Source organism: Gallinula chloropus (genome assembly GCF_964237585.1).
Source record: "Gallinula chloropus genome assembly, chromosome: 1".
Classification (NCBI taxonomy): domain Eukaryota; kingdom Metazoa; phylum Chordata; class Aves; order Gruiformes; family Rallidae; genus Gallinula; species Gallinula chloropus.
The window spans coordinates 127,806,272-127,828,571 of NC_140085.1; the positions used below are offsets into that span (position 1 = coordinate 127,806,272).

General features: G+C 40.4%; 1 protein-coding gene across 1 annotated transcript in view; it reads right to left on the minus strand.

The window, feature by feature from the left end:
- POLA1 (DNA polymerase alpha 1, catalytic subunit) overlaps positions 1–22,300 on the minus strand; it is a gene marked incomplete at its 5' end in the record, with an annotated part of 206,550 nt that overhangs the window by 22,821 nt on the left and 161,429 nt on the right. The window contains 1 exon segment of the mRNA XM_084279542.1: positions 21,009–21,102. Coding sequence (XP_084135668.1) covers positions 21,009–21,102 — 94 coding nt within the window.

The following is a 22,300-nucleotide window of genomic DNA, read 5'->3' on the forward strand; positions in this document are numbered from 1 at the left end:
AAGGGATAGATGAGGTATTTAGGGATACGGTTTAACTTAGGATGGGAAAGGTTGGACTTGATGATCTTAAAGGTCTTTTCCAACCTTGTGATTTCGTGACTCTGTGAAGGAACACCTCTGTAGCAGCACATTACAGTCTCTGCAATGCCTGGCATCCGCTCCAGCATCTTGGTGCTTCAGAACGGGCAGTTCTGCGATCCGTGTGTCACAACCGCCCGGTTACGTAGGGAGGTTCCAATGCAGCAGCCTCCCCACCAGTAAGGACTGGGATGGTATCAGGAACAGCGTTATCAGCAAACTGCTAACAGACTGGGGTTTTTTCGTGGCTCTCCGCCTCGAGCACGGAGGTAGCGTTGTGAGAGGCGCTTTCAGAAATCAGATACCTAACAGGAATAAATTACGCGCCGATTACAGGTGACCTTTGGAGTCACTGAAGGTACAGTCACAATCACGCATTTAAAAAAACCTAAATTCCGGCTTTTCACGATAACTGCGCCAATGGATGAAATTAAATGAGGCTTGCAATATAATCAGCGTGGTTGGCTGCTTTAATATATTCCATTTCAATTTAAAATCACCACAAGCCAAGAGTGACGAATCTAATTTGATCAGTTGTTCACAAAAACACTGAAAAGAGATGTAAGCAGACCTATCAACAGCTGGTAACATGGCCTGCTTTCAAAAGCAATTAATCAGGGTGGGTTTTTTTTTTACACAACCAGAAACTCTTCAAATATTCAAAGCCCCACAGTATTAAAAAAGGCACGGAGGAAACAAACTCTCTGAGTAAAAGCTTCTTGCACATCAAGCTATTGCTTAAAAACCACAAATCCAGAAAATTCAAATAGCAAGGTCAATTCTCTGATAAAAAGGTGCAGCTGGGTGGTGTGCTACCACCAGTAACACGCTGTAGCTCGACTTCAGAGGTTTGACTGCTCTTTACGAGGTGTTTCAATTGTGTTTCATATTTAAATGGATTTTATGAGTTCCTGCACATATTAAATATGCATATTTGACTGCAATCAAATAAGTCCACAGATTACTAATAACTTGGTATAAAGGCTGTCATACGCGAAGAATACACACTTTCAAAAGCAGAACGAGCGCCCATGTAATTCACGTAATTAAAAATACACAGATCTCATTATTTCCTACTCAAAAAATACTGAGAGCAATGTTGTCTTATCTATCATATCTGTCATGCTTGGCATACCTTAACTTCGTGGATTTTGGTCCTGGAGGCTGCACATTTTTCTCTGGCTGAGAGTATTTTTCCAGAAGCTACTGAAACCGACTCTGATGAGTGAGACTGAAACTAACTCACCAATGGAACAGCCCCTCACCAGGCTGCAGCCCCTGGGTCACTGGCTAATTCACATCTGCACGGGCGGGAACCTCTCAAAAGTGTTTCAAAGCAAGCAGAATTACCTCAAACGTATCTTAGACTGTAATGGGAGATGACTGGTAGGCAAGCATTTTCTGGGGAATGATGATCTGGTGTATCAGCACATCAGCACTCTTGGAAGAGTTGGAATTCAGCTGCCATTTCCTTACTCAAGCTGTTACCATTGCCGATGTGAGGAACTGACTCACCCGCGACATCAGCCATGATAAGGACAGCATAGGCAAAAGTAAAACAAGGCACCTGAAAGCTAATTGCTCTTTCAAGAACAGTCACTGGAACAGGGGAGATGACAACAGACTGCTGCTGCACAGAAGATGAGCTATAAACAAACCAAAAAAGCCATTTGAGATCTAGTTCTGGATGAAGCACGTGCCCAGAATTAAATGCCGTTGCTTTATTTTGCTTATGATGAAACCACAAAGCCCACACCCTTGGTCAAAGAACAACCACCCTGTAGGGTATTTAATCCAAAAAGGCTTGAAATGCTAACAGATAAATCTATATTTAACAAACGCTCGGCAAAACTTTTTGTTCAAGTCCCTGATATCAGCTAGCTTTACCCCAAGTTAAACTGCAGACTGTTAGCTACATATCAACATTATAACAACACATTTTTAAAATTTGAGCTTTTGTGACAGTCTCAAATGTCTGAGATCTAACCCACTGTCATTTTCAACCTTACTCACCTTCACCTACTTCCCACACAATATTTTACACATTAGGAAGCAAAACAGATCCTCAAAGCACCAGAGGGAAAAATAAAAAAAAAGTAAACCAGGTGAGATGAAAATGAAGTCTATCTCCTTCCTATCTGGGAAGGGAACATGCTATATTCCAAAAATAAACATTTAATATATCCCTCCCCACCTTAAATGGACAAGACAAATGAAATATTCTTAGTGACATGCATAAGTGCAGAAAAAAAAATACAATCCCACAGAACCTGACTGCTTAGATAAATTTCTAGAATGGCTACCCAGCACAGGATTCTTTCAGACCACGTGCAGAGGAGTCTTACATCATCCTCTAGAAGAACATCAAAATATTGCAGGTCTTGCTTGCAGGGGACCTGTGTCTATAGGTACATACAGGTACGTCTATCTATAGGCACACAGAGGCTGTCTGTGTACCTTCAAACTACATATTAAAATAGAAGATGCTGCCAACATACTGCTTTTCCTGGACACACTCGTGTTTTACCAACACAGAATTAAAACACCCACCTTTATTTCTCCTCTTTTTAAACTTCACATTTTCCCTTTTTTTCCTGTCCAACCAGTTGTTAATAAGTACTTATTTCCCCTTCGGAAACTTCCGTGCGCTGTAGAGTCAAACTGCCTCAGCGAACAGTTGCCTTCATGAGCTGCTGGTGCTACAGCCACCTAATGTTCATTGTTTATTGCATGTGGGACCAGGAGCACCCAAGTCCCTGGTACCCACTGTTTCACAGATGTTGGTTTACAAAATCTCTACTTTAACAGTCCAAATGATACACAAGAACACACTGAAAGAGGGATATCTTCTCTCTGTCACATGACAGAGAGCAACAAGAGTCGAAACAACTCCACTGTTACAATCCCTTGACATGGTCCTGCACACCAACTCCAAGGGAGCGCCTTTCGGTACAGTCATCCTCACAGGTATGAGATGAACCAGGGCAAAAAGAAGACATTGCTGGCAAACTTGTGTTACCTATTTCTAATTTAATTAGACTTTATTAAAGATGAAGGGATCCACAAAATAACCACTCACGCTTTACAAAACGCACACGGAAAGATACCAAGTAAGTGCTGTTCACTCCTGGTGAAGCTTATACCCTCCTCTGGAAAGCAACTCTGGCAAACTTCCTGAAAATTGAGCTTTTGGCAAAGCAAACATGACAAAACTACTGCCAGTCAACTGTTAGCTGGAAGCACAGTTGGGATGAAGAGTTACTGGGGTTCAGCACTTGGGAACACGACCCCTGTTCCAACCTAGCATACAGTCACATTAAGAAAGGCATTACTCTGCTTTAACATGTTGGCTAATTTCAAAAGAAAATGAAACACAAATGTTTTTTTTTTTCTCTTTTAAACAACTTCTCTTTTTCTGTTGCTCCCTGTATGCTCCTCCCAAATTCTGCTAATTTGTCCACAAGACACCAGAGAAGTGGATAAAGCACATACCTCCAACTATTTGGATACAGGCATGAGGGCATTCTTTGCCTTTGAAGATCCCCACCTGTATGACCCGCAAGGATTCATATCCTCTATCCTGCCCTTCAATGGCAACCTAAGACTGCCTGTTCTGGAAACAGTGAGAGATCACAGACTCAGCTGCCAATAATACACTAAGGACACAACAATATACTCTGTCCCGTTGATGGACCCAGCCCTGCTACTAGGATGTCAATACAAGTTTCCCCCCCTTTTCCCTCCGTAGGGAAGCGTGCCCGCCGATCACCTCCCATTTGTGAAGAGTCAGCAATTTCCAACGGGGAGTACAGGAGATACGTATTCAGCAGAACAATGGACGTGAAGCAGGGAAGCAGGTTACTTGGGTACCACAACATTAAGTACTTTCTGACAAAGACTGCATTAGCAGATGACAGGAGATTGAACACATAGCGAACAAAATGCTTCGCAGATTTTCCCGTCCTTGATGTTGCAGCTGATCTGGAAGAGAATGTGCAGAGTCCCTCATGCAGAGATAGCCTTTGATCTTCGTGTACTAACTTGATACACTTACAAATCCATCCGTGCCTTTTGTCTTCCACCCTCCTTCACGAGGGTCTACAAGTAAAATGACAGATCATCTCAGGCTGCTCTGAGGAAATATATTTCCAACGGCCTTCTCAAATCAACTTTGTAAATATATTTTTCCCTTTTTCATGCTTGACATTCAAACAGAAAGATGAAAGATTATGTGCTATGATCTGTAGAATATTAAACTCCTCCTCAGGATAACTTTGTCTGGAGTTATCAAAATCCCTGTATTTACTGAATATGAAAAAGCAGAGGTTGATGGAGTTGGCTTTTAACTGCTGAAATCTTTTGTGGGTAAAGAATAGCTATTAATAGATAATAGCTATTCACCTTGAAGATTGTAAATTAATTTCCAGATGACCCTATACAAGAAGTTTAGTCTGTAGAGTTTTTCCTTTTGAAAATCGTAGAGACTCAGAAGAATTACACCCTCTGCTTCCCTGCAAATAACCACAAAGCAGCCCGTTCCCGTGACAGAAGGCAGAACTCTGCTCTGAAAGGGATTTTTAACAGGCTGGTTTGCAGACCTCACAGCAGACTTTACTGAAGGAGTGGTGGGAGTTATGGAATTCTGCCTCCTCACGGTCAGTGTTTATGACTAAATACCTTTCCCTGAGCCTTTACAATTAGCTATGCACACTTTAGAAACAGGTTATTCTGGGATGTAGAAGGGGTTTATTTCAGATCAGAGCAACGTGCTTTTCTCACTTTGCTTTAATCAACCAAGGCTGTAACTAGAAGGATAAGGGAAACTGATGTTACCTTCTATTCTTTGATGAAAAACCTTGAGGAGACTGGAGTGCCGTACATACTAATTTTCCACATTTGACATCTGGTATGGTGAATTCACGGACTATGTCTCTGGTATAACTTTCCCAGAAAGACCACTTCCCAGATCTGAAGTAGCCACCCCGGGTCTCCTTTGTAACCAGTGAAGGAAAAGAAGAGGCATTTCTCAGGTCTGACCCATACCTGCCCGGTGTAAATGAGATTAGATGAGCCACATCATGGAACTGTCCAGTTCTCTCCATGACACAGTGGAGCACAGGCTGGTAAGTTCACACACAAATGTTTGAACTTTGGGACCTCTAAGCCAGTGGAGATGAAGCGCATTCCTTCACAGGGAGTTTTCTCCACTGGTACCACATGGTGTGGAATGCCTGCTTTGCTTTGCATGGAGAGCAAGAGAACAGCAGAGTCTTGTTGACCTTATCACCACCTACAACTACCTGACAGGAGGTTGTAGAGAGGTGGGTGATGGTCTCTTCAGCCAGGTGACAGGAGATATGACAAAGGGAAATGGCACAAAGCTGCGCCAGGGCAGGGTCAGATCAGATGTTAGGAAAAATTTTTTTACTGAAAGAGTTGTCGGGGCCTGGAATAGGCTGCCCAGGGAGGGGGCTGAGTCACCTTCCCTGGGTGTGTATGAAAAAAGGGTAGATGAGATATTTAGGGACATAGTTTAGCTTAGGATGGGAATGGTTGAACTTGGTGATCTTAAAGGTCTTCTCCAACCTTGTGATTCTGCGACACAGTACTGACATACTCCAGCACCTAGGTAACAAGGTAAGGAGTACATGACAACCTGTACGTAACCCAGCAATGAGCCCTGGCAGCAAAGGCTGCCAACAGCACGCTGGGCTGCATCAGGCAGAGCATCACCAGCAGGGCAAGAGAAATGACTTGTCACCTCTGCTCAGCCCTGTTGAGACACACCTGGAGTGCTGGGTCCAGTGCTGGCTCCCCAGTTTGAGAGACACATAGACTTAATTGGAGTGAGTCCAGCAATGGGCTATAAATTAAAGAGAGGGGAGCATCCCTCGTACAAGGAGAGGCTGAGAGAGTTGGGACTGCTTGGCCTGGAGATGTGTCAAAACAGGGGACCTCATCGATATGTATAAACACCTGGTACAGGCAGTAAAGAAGATGGAGCAGCACTTCTCTCTGTGGTGCTTCTTGTTCTGCCACTGAGCAGTGAGCACAAAGCGAAATACAGGAAATTCCAGATAAGCCTAAGACCTTCCTTTTTTACTGTGAGGGTGCTCAAATGGTGGAACAGGTTGCCCAGAGAAGTTGTAGAGTCTCCATCCATAGAACCCATAGAACTCAACCCCTGAGTGCACATGGCCCTGGGCAAGCTGCTGCAGCTGACCCTGCTCTGAGCAGGGTGTTGATCACACAATCTCTAGAGGTGCCTCCTTGCCTCAGTCATTCTGTGATACTCTTGCTAAACTGGCATCTTCCATGCAGAAGTAGACCTCACCGCTCTTCTGAGGTCATGTACATCACTTCTTTCAGTCTTGACACCACAAAATCTTAGTGAAGCATGTCATCATTTCCAGTAGAGGGTGATGGTAGAGTCTCTTGGTCATGGCACTGAACTGTGATCCTTTGGCTTCACATATTTTAGGTGTATTCAGCTCTCATCTCTACTAGAATCTCACTGCTGCACAGGTAGCATGAGTGACAACATTTTTTTTCTAAAATATCACCACCTACACACCATTTTGGGAGGCATATCTAGTGGTGGATCATCTATGGCCAAGTAGAAAATGTTACCTTTGCAAAGACGAAGGACTCGCTCCTCTCCCCACTGTGCATCTATCAAAGCAAAGCATCAGATGGATTTCCTCTAAAGGGAGGACAACCTTTCTGTGTACACACCCCCATTCCTCAGCTCAATGACTCTTTTTTAAAGCCAGTGCATATCAGCTGCAAAGATAAGGGTGGCTTCTTACTATATAAAAGTCCTGTCACTGGTGTGATTTATATTAGCTTTATAATTGGGATACATTGCACTAGAGAGCCTTGCTTTACAGTGAAAAGTTTGTTTGACCTTCAGGTACTCCTTGGACCTCTTAGACACCCAGCTGGTGACCAAAAGCACCCACACTGTTATCAAGTCTTAAATGTAAAAATTTCTGTGGAAGTTCAACAGTATCTTTTGTCCTAAGTCTTGTTTGTAGTTCACAGTCTGCAAAAGAGCTCAATTTTTAAAACCAAAGTATATATACCAATTTGAATTATGCTAAGAACATAGTTTATCATAATAATGGCCTTCAAAAATGCACTGTTCAACAGAAATACTGGCCTACTCCAGACGTTTCAAAAACATCAGCTTGCAACTGCTGAAGAAACTTCCCAAGAAGGATGTACTCCATCTGTAAAACTGCTGATTTCTGCAGAGACACTTCCTCCCAAATCGCATTTTATGTTTAGAGGATGATAAAACCAAGTTCTTCATCACATACTTTTCCAGAGACTTATTCCCTTCCCCCCTTTCCACATCCAGAACAAGATGATGCAAAATGACCACTTTTCAAACTCTAACTCTACAATTCTTTCAGAGATGACTAATGCAAATGTAAGGCTTCTGACCATGATCACACTATGTTTCTCGGTAATACATACAACAGATCTTATTTAACACTTCCCTAATCAAGCTCAACTTTTCACAGGAAGGCAAGTATAAGCATAACAAAATCCTAAGTCTGGGGAGCCCCTACTGGAAACGTAGGGCCTAATTGTAATTGCGTTCAAGCAACCCATAAAAATGAAGGGTAGGTTTCACAATTATTTCACTGTACTGCAGCTGTACAGCAGAGTACCTTCATTTACTGTTGCCTCCCCAAATCCTTCAACATTCCTACTATTCAGGACTCTCTCCTACATTTTCTGTATTGTGAGCTTTAGGCTTGTTTTTTGACAAGTTGACTTCATAGATCTGGTCTGTGTTTTGTAAGTCTGTATTCTTTTGCAGTAATTTTGCACTAATGCTCTTTCCCTGTGTAATTCAGAGCAGGCATTTCTCCTTTCCTTTATAAAATACAGCCTGATCAACAAAAAAAAAAACCAACCCAACACAGGAATCCCTACAACAGCCTAAGACAATTACCTTGTTTTGTTGGGCCCTTGATTATGGTACCAACATAGTGCCATGAATTTTGATACCTGGAAGTTCTTTACCTGTCTCTTAAGAAGCAAAGACCAAACAAAGAAATAAACCCCACAACCTTTCCCTCCTCCGTGAAAAAGCAAGGTTACTCTATAATTGCTATGTTACAAAAAAATCCTCAACAATTCAAATCTTCTCAGAGTGCAACGTAATTTTTGACCTGTAATGTTGACCCACTAATATTGCTTCTACAGTCAGGGTAGAGGCACACAGACAAGTAACTTAAAGACATCCTAACTCATGAAAGGCCTTACAACAGTAATTACCTGTTTGTCTTATCCTGTGGTAATCTGTGGTTGTACCTTTCCCTTCATCCACTTATCCTCAGAGAACCTTTGCAAAGTCTGAACATATTGTTACTCTCCTTTCACATCTATTTTTTGGTGAAGGATGCTAAAACTGATGGCAAACCCAGAGCTTCAGCACCTCAGTCCCTGGAAGGACGTGAGTCTACAATGTGCAGCAGGTGACAGTGGATGCCAATGGAAAGCTATTTCTTTCCAAAGGATCTCCAAACAGTATGGCTATTTAAAAGAAATTATAAAAAAAGAAAGTGAAAATGAAGGCTGCTGAACACCTAGCATGCCTATCATTTCTCAAAACCAAACCCACCCTCAAACGCCCCTGATGATCACATTTCCCCCTTAAAAAGCAGTCAGTAGAACTGAGAGAAGGAAAAGCAGAATGCAGCGATGCACTGGGACTGCAGACGATGAGCCGCTGCTGTCAAACCCTCTCTCTTATACCACACAAATTGCACACCACACCAGAGTTGAGGGCAAATATTTTACAGTGGCTGCTGTAACTTGAACTGCCATAACTTAAACTACCTTCCCTTTCTGAAACACATCTTCCTGTTGGAAGAGCCGAACAAATCCAGGATCTAGATGAGTGTGAATGAGTGCCTTTTGCCAGGGCAGCGGAGATACCTGGAAATGGAGAAGTGATGAGAGCAGCAAGCCAGCCACGACAGAGGTGCCTCAAGAGCCACAGATGCCAAAGGCAAAAGTGGGTGCTGGGGAGACCGCTTAAAGCAAAGCATGTGTGGTTGCCTACACCCTATGGGTCTCGTATGCATCAAGAATACACGTATGTATCGAAAATGGCAAGTGTCAAATGGCATGGTAGAACAAAAAGAATCCTTTTTGTCACTTACTGGAAAACCCGGGCCTGCTGCTACATTAATAGACTAAATACTGAAAGAAAATGCATGTTTTGTCTAAAGAGGAATTCCTGACTGGATACCTCTCATTTAAAATCTGCCACTGCAGCCTGATAACATCAAAACGAAGCAGAGACTTCAGATCCTATTCAGAAGTTCAAAAAGGCATGTACTCTGCAGTGTAATTTCTGAATAACATCATACCCTTTCCTGGAAACACTGAGAAACTGCTTTCTGCTGTGTATTCATAACCACATCCCCTTCATGGTTGCTTGCATCACTGTGGTATCTCAAATATGGTTTAAACTGGGAAACAGCTGATAAATCTTTGGAGACCAGAAATGGAACAAAAGGGAACACTGCTTTTAAACTTGCATCCAGATTTTAAAATTAAACCTCCAGATAAGAATCTCTTCTTCTTTATTTATTTCTCTCTAAAAGCAACTACTAGAAGAGTTGCAGCATTTGTGCTTCAGTGAATGCATGTATTTTATGTCCCAGCATCTGTTGCTTTTGCAAAATTATGGACATACTTGTTTCCAACAAATAAGCTACACTTTTGACTTCCTAAATTATGTAATATTTGAAGCAATTTAAGCTTGTGTCAAGCTATCATGAAATTGCATGCATGATCAATTTCAAATCCACTGATTCCTGTATAACACAAAATGGGAAGTATGAAACCATAGAAGTTTTCCACATCAAGGTCTTCAATACTATAGTTGATCATAACTGTTTAAAGGCACAGTAGCTAACGCTCTTAGTAAGCATGCTATCTATTTGTTTTAGTCACTCACCACTTACCCTTTTTCATTAAGGATGTTTGAAACTAAAGGCTCAGCTCTAGCAATAAATAGATAAATAAATAAAAATTGAAAGAGGGCTAGTTTAAGGTGACCACGCATGTATGTGATACATGAACAGTATAACAAGAGTACAAATCCATAAATATTTTCCTTAAATGCTCCTTCACCCCTACCAAGTAAGTAGCACAATTTCTAAGAAAAATATTCATCTGACAAACACGCCACTGGTGGGTTCTGCTGGATGTTTAGGCAACATATAGTTACACCAGAAACATAAAACAATGCCATAAGTGGCTAAATGCTTTAATTCCAAGTCTGTAAAAATTCTATTAACGTCAAATATTATTTGTTTTTATCATCTAAATAAACTAGCTTAGGCTGTCACTCACTCCTTTTTATTCATTTTTTGTTTTGTCTTACTGCATGCATCTCTCACAAAGTGAAAAATGTCTATTTAAAGATAAGTGGAAACACCACACTATGTAACGTTTTCATGTCAAAATAATTACATTATTATATTCTGAGTTAAATAATATAAGATAGGAAAACATTTTGATATGCATTTGACAGTTGCAATCCTGGCAGGATCAAATCAACTTCTTCCAAACTCCTTCTTGCTATATAAAAACAAAGACTGAGCTCCCTAACCCGACCAGCTGCCCCTTCTCATCCACCTGAGCCCCCTCACAGAAGAGGGCAAGCCAGGCCAGAAGGAGAAGAGGGCCAGGCCAGGCCAGAAGAATGTCCTGCCCTGTTTTTTCTCCAAGGCTTGGCCACGGTTTGGCCTGTCACAGAAGACTCCTTTGGTGTCAACAGAACAATGCAGGACTACCCCAGCCTGACATCCAGCAGTTGGATAGCTGTGAGGGGATGATCCTCCAGGTAATGAAAAACAAGCTAACAAACTGGAGTTCTCTTTCACTGCATCCCCTAGAACCACCCTCTGTGATGGAGCAAGCGTGGCTTTGCTGAGAGGGGGACGAGAGCTGTGCAGGCCGGAGCACGGCTTGAGAGGCAAAGAGGTAGTGCTCATGCTCACACACGCCCTCCTGAAACACGTACGCTGAACAAATGTGTACTCTCCTACACCCTATTTCCTTGGCAGCAGCACCCATGGCTCCAAGTGCTCAATTCCCCACTTCCCCTGTAACAGATCAGTCCAGATTGGCTGACATCACCTCATTTTTCTGATGGAGTGATGACAAAAAAAGCGATACTCCTTCATGAAGGGAAGTATTTTTTGATTTAATAAACCAAATTTCAGCTGCATCTCGACAGTTATCTGTCTTGTGCTGCATTTTTATACGTGTATCCTGTACCATTTTTGTGTCCCCTATGGAATAAACCAAGTATTTTCCATTACACTATTCTCTACGTGGCCTTCTAGTCCTTAATAAAGAGAAGAATTTATGTCCATCCACTTCTTTCAGAAAAGAGCACAACTGACTCTATTTTCATCACGTCTTCAGTACAAATCCTTTGTTTGTTGCAGATATAGAATGATGTTTGAAAAGAAATACCTCCTGTGCAGTCGTTATACCCCAATAAGTGTAATAATTAAAATAATTTTATTTGCAGCATTAATTTCAATCTTGGAGATCAAATAAAGATCCTCTTTTCAGAAGCTGTGTTCACAAATAATGACTCTATGTGTTTCTTTTAAAGGCCAATGTAATTCAAACTGGTTTGGAGGCAAATTCTCTCCTTAGCACTTGTATGCTTAGCAGATGCACGTTGAGGTAATTACATTTAACATTGAGAAGATGACAGATTCACGTTGCCTGCAGACCCAGGCCAAATTCAGTACAATACAGTAAAAAAAAACCCCAAACCAGCAAAAAGTAAACCAATTGCCTTACATCATAAGCACAGAAAGCATTAAGCTGCGCCAGGGCAGGTTCAGATTAGATGTTAGGAAAAAAATTTTCACTGAAAGAGTTGTCAGGATGTGGAACAGGCTGCCCAGGGAGGGGGTTGAGTCACCGACCCTGGACGTGTCTAAAAGACAGGTAGATGCGGTACTTCGAGAGGATATGGTTTGGCATAGGACAGGAACGGTTGGACTCAATGATCTTAAAGGTCTTTTCCAACCTTGTAATTCTGTGAAAAATTATGCATGAATACAAGTGCAGCACAGTATTAAATTTTGAGCTGTTCCACAGAAATTTCAATATTACAATAACCTGTTTGCTTCATTTTTCTATATCACCATTCCCCTTCTGACACAGAGATGACAATTTTCTTGTGATCACTTTCTTTTTGTGCATCACCTCTCTCACATGAATTCTGTTTTCCATTTTCCCTTTGGTGGCTTGCTTTACTACTCTGACTTAATAAAAGCCTGCTTGCTGCCACGGTGTGAGAGAAAGCCTTGTACTTCTGATGTCATCTTGCTACATCACAGTGCTCCAGAATGAAAAAAAAAAAAAAATCACTGATTCTAACACATTACACTCCTATCTTCATTCAGCTCACCAGAAGTAGCACATGACCTATTTAATATGCAGAAAATAGAGTTTCTACAAGCCCAGTTTTAATAAAGTATCAGGACAAAAAAATAAACAAACCCCTAAGATGTTCTGAATATCCAATGTTTCTGACACAGAGTAAACTGGTTTTAGTTTCAAACTGAGTCTGTGCAAGGGTAAGTACCAAACCAGCACACAGACACAAAGATATATCGACATGGGAAAATACATTTTTAAAGGAGCAGTTTTGCTCAATAAAAGAAATCTTTGGCCCAGCAGAAACCAGCTGCATCCCCCCCAATCCTTTGTGGAGGGGTAAAGTTTCACTCAACATACAGGCAGGCGGCCATAAACAATCCTTTCCCAAGCACCTTTATAGGTGACACCAGGCACCTGGACCAGATACTCTCAGCCCACAAAGAAAAAATGAAGTGAGAAAACTGTTAACTGAAACTACCCAACTTTCTGGAAGTTCAGCTACCAAATCTTCTAAATTTAAGATACGAAGCATCAATGCCAAAATTCAAGAGGCTCCAAATTTGCAGGCAATACAGTCAAGGTTTCCAACCTGATTTCAAGGGAAATGGTAATTAAAGACATGTGAGTCCTTCCACAAGCCCCTCCAACCGCTCTGGCCATGAAGAGAGGCAAAAGGAGAGCTGGTGTTCTGTGCACCACCGCACACCATCTTCAGTAGGTCACTGGTCTTTTAAATAATCTCTAGTGAACAAATAAGATTTCAGAAAGTTTTTAGTAGATAATTACACTTCCTGATTTTGTAATTAGTGGAACTACATGTAATTACATAATAATTATGACGGTAATTACGTAATTAAGATGTATAATTATGTAGTAAAAAACATTATGGAAATAAAAGCCATCAACTGTATAAGCACAATACATTTTTAAAAATAAATTCTGTATCATCTGTTTAAAGCTACCATTTTCCTCAAAATATCAAAGTGATTATGAGCCATCACTGGCAAGTTCTAAAATACATTTCTTATGAGACTTAAAAATCATACAGATAATTGTATCTTTTTTTAAATCTCTTTAAAGCCTTAGCTTTACATTATCCTCCTGATGTCTAGACACATGTATACTGAACGGATTACACAGAGTTAAATTGTTTATATTTGTATTTCCAATTTCTACTAAAATAATTTTAAAAAAATAGCACTGATGTCAGAATTCTGGTATTGAAAAGACAGGATTTTTTTTTAAATTTTTTTTTTTAGCACACCACCAGATCCATCAAACTTAGGGGTCTTCTAAAGGGAAAAACATGCTAGTCTTGCACTTTCCACTAGAGAAAAGAGCTTACTGCTGTGAGAAGCAGCAGTCATTAAAAGGAGCCCTGTCACTTATGACTTGCATTTAACAGTAACAGAACTGCCCCCCATCAAAAAACAACCCCAAACTTTATCAACAGAGATGGAACCAGAAAGACAATGGTCTTATAGAGAAAATGTCAGAGAGTTGCAGATAAAAAAGAAACAGTGAAGAAAAAAGAGCTATAAAGTATTCTCTGTTTAGAGAAACTCAGAAGAGAGCTGGTAAAGAAGACAGGTGATAGACTATACACCATTGCATGGGTCATAACAAGTTGGCATGTACTGATACACCTACGTAGGAAAAAGAAATCCTGAAGGGCAAAGGAGAAGATATTTCTATTAATTCCCCCCCCCCCCATATGTATGGGGGAAAAAAATTATCTATGAGTAACAGCAGGATATTTATTTCAAGAGGTCCCATAACCGCTCCAGTTCACGAGGAGCCAGAAGTTAGTTAAGCTACTACTTCATCCCACCTGCAACATCAATACAACGTGCACGGAAAAAAAAGCCTTCATCGGTCAAAACCACTTTATTAGTGGTACAAGCCACCACAAATGCACTCCTGTCACATGTCACAGATTTCCCACATTGTGGGCTTATCGTAACTGTTTTAACTCATTATTTCCATTCACAAGCAGAGAAAATAACAATTCGTAGCTCCAAGAGAGGTGTTGCAGCCCATTAGGCTCTGTACGTACAGAAAGGGCTATAGAAAGGTACAGCGTAATGAGATTTACTTGGATTTTTGTAGGTCTAACCAAAAGACCAAGTAAGCAGATATAGAATGGAGAAAAAGCTACACTTAGACATTAAGTATGTCCAACTGGCAATAAAAAAAGGTATGATCATTATGGGAGGATAACTTAAAACCTGAAGATCAGCTAACTGCCCATACATTACTTTGAAAGGGTCAAAAAACCTACAGTGCATAATTTCCAACAGATTTTGCTTTCAAAAAAGTTAGTGAGATTTAAAAATACTCAAGAAACGGTGACTCAAATTTAAAAAAAAAAATTGTTCAGAAATCTTCCTCTTCAAAACAACACATTAAGGAAAAATGAACAAGTGCTTTTGAAGATATACTCAAAGATTAAATTCTTGAAAATTATTATTTTACAATCTCTTCAAAACAACATGATTGGAAGACAAAGTACTTGACAGCAAATGTGCAGAGGAGCATTTGTTTGGTGGGATGCAAAGATCGCTACAGTGAACTGAAGTCTCAGCGATAGCGCCGGGAGATGTGACGCCAACAGAAACGCTTTGTTTATCGGCCTGTACTCTTACAAAAAGACCTGCCAAGTTTCAGCCACTGCCATCTTAAAAATAAATGCACATGCACATATGCACACAGGTTATTTATATGGTTTCTCCTTATCCTCCCCAGGAAAGCCATGTGGATAATGATAGCCTCTTTATTATTTATTGCAACAAGTACTTTTTTGTAGCCTTCCTACCTACACGTTGATAAAAATGTTGTCAAATCCATGCCAGAAGTCTCCATTTCCTTTGGCTAGTTTCATGTACAGTGCAACCCTTCCAGCTCCATCCCACACCTGCTCTCCTCCCTGTATCTGACTGAACCTCCACGCTGCATCTCAGAGCAGGAACAACCACCTTTCAACCCTAACGGCAGTCACTCTCACCACCGTCACCAGCCGACAGGAATACACTAGAAGACACTAAACCACACTGAAAAGCAGCTCTGCTGACATGCCCACCATAAACTGTCTCCTTTCAAAGACTTACAAAAAATCTTCCATTAAAAAAAAAAAAGAATTAAAATCACTTGAAGTGGCTACTTGGCACACCAAGCTATGAACGTACTGGGGAGAAACGCCCAACACTAAAATGATTGGTTTCACAAATATTCAGAGCTGAAATTTATTCTTTTCATGACTGGGTCAAGCAGCCTAGAAGAGTTCTATTTTTCCCTACATAATTCTGCAGTTTATTCATCCATAAAGTAAACCAGGCACTTTCGGTGTTTGCATGGAAGAGTGGAGTGAGGCACACACAGAGCTGTAATAAAAGTGTGAAAATACTCTATGAATAGGCCTTTGGTTTTAAAAATGCACAGTCCAGAAGTACATGATCAAAACCATTACATTCTATTTCTGCAGAACAGCAGCATGTATGTCTTCCTACACCTTTGAAGAGGTAGGTCTTCCTAAAAAGACAGGAACATTTAACTACTTTTCCCAAAGCCATCCTCCTTGAATCCTCACTTTCTTCTGCTTACCCCACCATTCAGTGGATATGCCCAAACTTTTCAGAATCCAACAATCATCTGCTCAACACTTTGAAAACACGCTGAAAGAATATATCACAGCAACATATCTATGCAATTTCTGTCCCTGAAGTACTGAAATGCCTTGCAAAGAACATTTGTGACCTTCCCTCTCTCAGAAATGGGATGCTGGCAAGGTGGTGGCTTTCAGCCCCGCTCTAGAGCATGGAAAAGCAGAAAATCCCATGACCAGGATCCAATGTCTCTAGAAGACCTGCAGCCCCATGAACAGCCTCAGAGAGATTAATGCAATAATACTGCAATAATTGTGAGTAAGGAGACTGTGGCATCCTTATCTTCTACTGGATGCCAGGAGGGGGAACTGAACTAGAGACAACTGCGTGATGCAGAGTAGCTGTACCGATGTTCTGTGGGCTCCATTTCTCTTCATTTTTAAAGGTTTTCATTTTACTGTAGAAGCAAAATGAAAACAGTAATATCTTTGAATATTTAACAATACCAATATTTGAATGGAATAATGATACAAAGATTACTACACTCTATTTTGATCTCCTGATGACACAGCCATAAAAATACACTGGTTTCCATTTCTGAAGTTAAGGCGTACAGAGCGAGCATACTCATTTAATCATCACACGTTTAAACTCACAGGTAGTTTACCCATCCTTTTCTCATCCAAACAAACAGAGGATGCTCCTACTTTGCTCCTTCTACTGCTTCTCACTGCTCTGACTGTTCACCTAACAGCAGTGTCTGATTAACCCCACAACCTAGGTCTGAAAAAGCTAAGTGTAAGAAAGTGCTGAGAACATTCTGAGTATGTTACTAGTCACAATGGAGCACTTAATTGAAAATTAAATTGTTTTTTGACCCGATATAACTGTGCAACAGTTCCTAATTTAGAACGGCAGCAAAGGAATGTCAGAACTTCACTTTGGGCAGCGTGACAACGAAGAACCTTGCACTGTATCACAATATTAACATATTAAGCTGTATCATCATAACAGACCTGAAACTTCCAGATGAATGGAAACATTTGTTTGGAGGATAAATTAATAATAGGACTCAAGACCCATAACTATATAATCCAGGTATTCCTGGATGGTATAATTGACAGCTAAATTCACCAACAAACACAAAAACATCATGCAAAACAATCAGCTTTTTTTTGATTCTTATTGGGAAGAGATGGACCAACAACAGTATATAATGATCACAGAAGATCACAAATAAAATGAGTGAACAATGTTCCAAATATTATAAACACCATACTGGTATACGTAAACAGAAGACTGGTCTGAAAAGCATGTTAATTAATCCTTCTGCTATATACTGATCTGACCTGTTGAAGGTCTGTAAAAAAAGCCACCAAACAAACCCAAGATGTAGGGAAATGGAAAACTGTCCCCCTGTTCCTCCAAAAAAATTAAATATATAAATTGGGTTAGTAGTTGAAAGAGCCTTGGCAGATAGCATACAGGTTTTAACTATGTAAACCTCTCCAAGAGAAAAGTCTATCACCCATCATACACTGAATAAGCTTCAAAAAAGCAAAATTCATCTTAGATATAAAGAAGAGCTCTCTCTGGCAAGCACAGTGAAGCACCAGACAAAACTGGTTGTAAAACTTGGCAAGTTGCAGAAGCTGCATCACAAGAGGATTTTTAAATTTAGCCTATCTTTAAAAAGCAGGCTATGGTATTGATCCTCTTTCACAGGAAGGGAGCAGTTTGGATGTCTTTTTGATCTCCCACTGATTTCACAATTACTATTTTAGATTCCATTTCAATAAATATTATGGACCTTCAATACAAATAGCTGAACAAACAAAACCTGTTCTGTAATTAAGGTTCTGTATTTTGAAGAGGCAAGTATAGAAAATGCAAGTGAACTAGTAGCAAAATCTCAAGCTTCTGAATGAGAGAAGACACGAATTCTTTCAAACTACGGTGGAAAACATATTTATGTCTTGAATCTCCAGCCACTGAAAATTCTTTCTTTTTATAGAAGAACACTCCAAGATGAAAAACACCTAAAGCTGCTATTAAGAATAAACAGAATCTAAAAGAAAGAAGAATTGGTCTTAAAAATTCAAGAAAAACAGCAATAAAAGCTGTCAAAAGTCCACGCAATTTAGTGTTTGAAAAACAACGTCCCAAAAAAGCCTCTCCAAACCAAACTTAAGACAACAGTAAATAATTGGTTTGGTTGCATGAAAATGCATGAGGAGACTGAAAATACCAAAGATGTACAAAACCTGCATTACAATTTTGCCACCATTTTTGATAAAACCAATGATGCTGATCACAGGTCAAAGGACAGGAGGGCTTGTGAATGATGGCAAGGAAACAACATTTTTTTTGGCTTCTAGGGGAACATAAACATGAGTTTCATGCTATGAAGACTACAACAAAATTGGCACATGAAAATTATTTCAATCCTAGAGAGCTTGATATGAAGTCTTATCAAATCAGTAACATATTCTGCTAGAAAACAGAACACTGGTTCTGTTGGGTCACCATAAAAAGGTGATCCAAATAGCCACAGGCAGTCATTCTCAAGTTCTGCAGGTATATTAGAGCAATAGAAAGATGTCTTCCTCCCAAAAGACACCTGAAAATTGGGACAGAATCGTACATAGGTTTACCAGAGTCACTGAGTTGGTCTCTCTGAAGAGAACCTGTCTTCAAAGGAAAACTGAGAGACCTAATTTATCTGGCCTTAACGTCTGCTGCAGCACCAAGATGAAAATCAGTGGCTGGTTGAAGAAGACTATACAATAACTTGTAAATAGCTAAGTAAAAGAGAAAAATACATCATGCCAGAAGGTAAACTGTCCAAAGGAACAGGAGGGCCTAGCACCGTTCTTACAATTCCTTGAGAATTAATCTGGAAACTGATTTTATTGAACTTCTGCAATTAGCAGTGAGGGTCTGATTTTCTGATTAAGGTTGAAGGTGGGAAAGAACCAAACTATTTGTCAGAGATGATTCATTAAACTTGAAGTCTAAAATTACAAATGAGATTAAGCAGTCAAAAATGAATGAAACAGGGCAAATTAAAGTAAAACAAAATGCCATGAACCTGAGATACGAACTCATGATTCCAAAATGACAGGAGGGAAACCTCCCCCCTCAAACCTCAAGATTCCTATCATTACATAACTACAAGTTAATCATATGATACAGCTATGAACAGAGCACAGGTGACCAAAGCAAGCATCAGCAGAGGTACTTCCAGCAAACCTACAGATCCAGCGTACAAGACACTGGACAGAGACCATCTAAAATATCACATAATTTCTAGTTTCTCATACCTAAATATCTTTACTTCAACCTAAAAAAGACTGCAAACAAAGGTGGTAAGAGGAAGGATCATGTTGCACAGACCAGTTCTTCCTAAAGAAAGCTAAGAGTGTCTCTGACCTCAGTTTAAAACAGAGCATGAGATGTTACCACTGTTTCTGAAAGCACAGTGGAGAACGCCAGGGAAGGGAAATAAACAAACACTTACTGAATTGACATAAATCAGCCACAAACAAGTCAGAATGGGAAAATGATAGTGAATTTCCAGTCATCACAGATCTAGAGTCTGAAGCACACCTTGAACATCAGTGAAAAGGGAAGAACCACCTACAGATTTCCAAATGAAGTGCCATAAACTTGGAGGTCTTAAGATGTGGTGGTCTGCAGTAGCAGGGGGTCACCAGAGAAGCTTCTTCTACTCTTATATCCTAATACAAAGCAAGCGATCTACACGTAATTAGGTTTCAGCTAGCAGAAACATGTAACAGTCCTTCAGTACATCTACAAAGCTGCATTAGACTGAGATGGCTCTGCATCATGACCTCCTCTGATGTACAGAGCCCTTCTGAAGTGCAATCATCATAGTGAGTCCACCATCTTTGCGGGGTTCATAAAAGAAAAGAACCTCTCAAAGAAGCAGCATAAGTACAACAGGCCAAAACCAGACTTATTTGAGTATTTTTTAGCTAAGAGGTTACACCCTTTTGCCCTTCCTGTAAGGGTCATCAAAGTAACTTTAGAAAGACTGAGGTTTGCTCACTCTCCTTCCGTCAGCCTAGCTGGCGACGCAGGGCTGGCAGGGCAGCCTGTCACAGCAGAGCAGGCACCAGAAGAGCAGCGTCCAGCTGTGGCACCTTTCCTCCACAGGCACCACCAGAACCGCAGGGAGGACGGGGTGGAAGTGCCCTCTGTGGGCAGCACAGGTGGGCAGTGAAACCCAAATTCAGCTTTATTCAGAACCCCAAGTTGGCTGAGCATTAGCCCACCTTCAGAAGTGCCCTTCCTTCCGCTTGAGAGCGGCTTCGCTGCACAAAGCCCGTGGATCCATTACAGCTTAGAAATGTTTTAGTTCAGAAATGTTAATGGTAATTGGAAAAAGAGAAGGAAAAAAAAAAATCTTCTTAACACTACCTTAATCTGTGTATTTCAAGAGAGCTTTGTAGACAATTAGTGTTACTGCTTTTCTTATGCCATCATTTTCTCCCTGATAAAAAGCATCTTTTCAATATTAATAGCTGAACATAAGTTTTAAATGGCTTTTCTTTTAGATGCTGTATACATATACTCTAATCAATGTATTTACTGAAGCTTCAAACTTGAAGCAAGGAGATGTAATGGTGTGACATGAAAGGAAAGCACTCTTTCCAAAGCACTGTTGCTTCAAAAGAAAGGACACATATATATCCCTAAAGTGGGTAAACTCCAACACAACACATTCCTTACAGAAGACACCTAAATTCACACTTTCATCTGTTTTCTGGTCTAGATGACAGCATCATAGTTTGGATGTGAAGAGTACAAATGTGTAGGTACAAGCTGCTATTAAAACATAGTTAAATAAAAAGTTAAACTTACCTTTTTCTTCTTCAGTAATTGTTTTCTCTGCATAGTCCAGATCAAAAATGTAGCGGTAAAAGCAGAGCTGAGTGTACAGGGCCTTATCAGAATACTGTAACATAAGAAGATAGTAATTAAAAACTCAACTTAGAAGTGCATCTCTTGCACCCATTTCTATGTCCACTATCAAAAGGTGATGATTTCTGTTGTCTTTTTTTCCCAACCATTTATATATTCCATTCACGTAAGATTTTGGAACTACTACTGCTGCTACTATTATTATTATGCTGCAAAATCTCTTTACTACACCTCTATACTTTCTCTCGTAAGTATATGTGAATCATACAAAACTTAGAATTTCTTACAGAAATATAAATTGCATTTATCCATTCTTACAGATACACATATCACAATGATGCTTCAGCAACAAAATTAAAAGTCATAAGAATGATGAAACAAAGACATATCTTTGTGCTCCGGTATACTGTCCAATGCAACCATCTCAAAAAAGGAAGAGTTAAGGTATACTTTTGGTGAATACAGGTGTTTGGCTGTACTCCTTCCCTTCCCACACACATGCAGCTGTGGTTCCATGAACTGTGAACATGCCATTCAAATACAAACAGGTGCATATATACCTTTGCAGCTACGCCATCACCTCGCTCTACACATCTGTGAAGGCTACTCCATGTCAGCAATCACATGCTCAGTTCAAAAATGTGCAGGTGGGCACACATGGGGTGTGATACTCAATTAAATGCTCTGAATGGCAGTGATGTCAAGCCTCCACGCTGCTCCGCTGGTTCAGAAGTACGCGCCTGTATGCGCCCACATCACTGCCGCCATTGCTGGAACTGACATGGGATCCACCTTGCCCACGCTACCACCAAGTGCTTTCAAGTTAATCTTCTTGATTAACTTCTCACTCATTAAAACCACATTCCAGCCCCCACTGTTCAGGACACTGGGAGTTCAGATATTGGCCGACAATGGTTTGAACAGTTGTGCAGTACAAAAGCCCTCATTAAGGACGAACTTAACTGTAACGGCAAGCGTGGGAGTAGCGTCCATCTCAATGCAGTTAGTACACACGTGCATGTGTAGGAACCCCTGAAAGGTTTCTTGATGAGCTATAAAACCAACAGTGAATGTTGGTTAGGCCAATATGAAACCATGACTCAGTATACCAGAAGGAATGATCCCGAAAATGCAGTAGAAAAGCAACTGGTAAACTATTTCCGCTTATTGGAATTCTGTTTTAACTTGGCTTTTCACTCTTCTGCTCAATCAAGCCAAGTTTTGTTACTAAA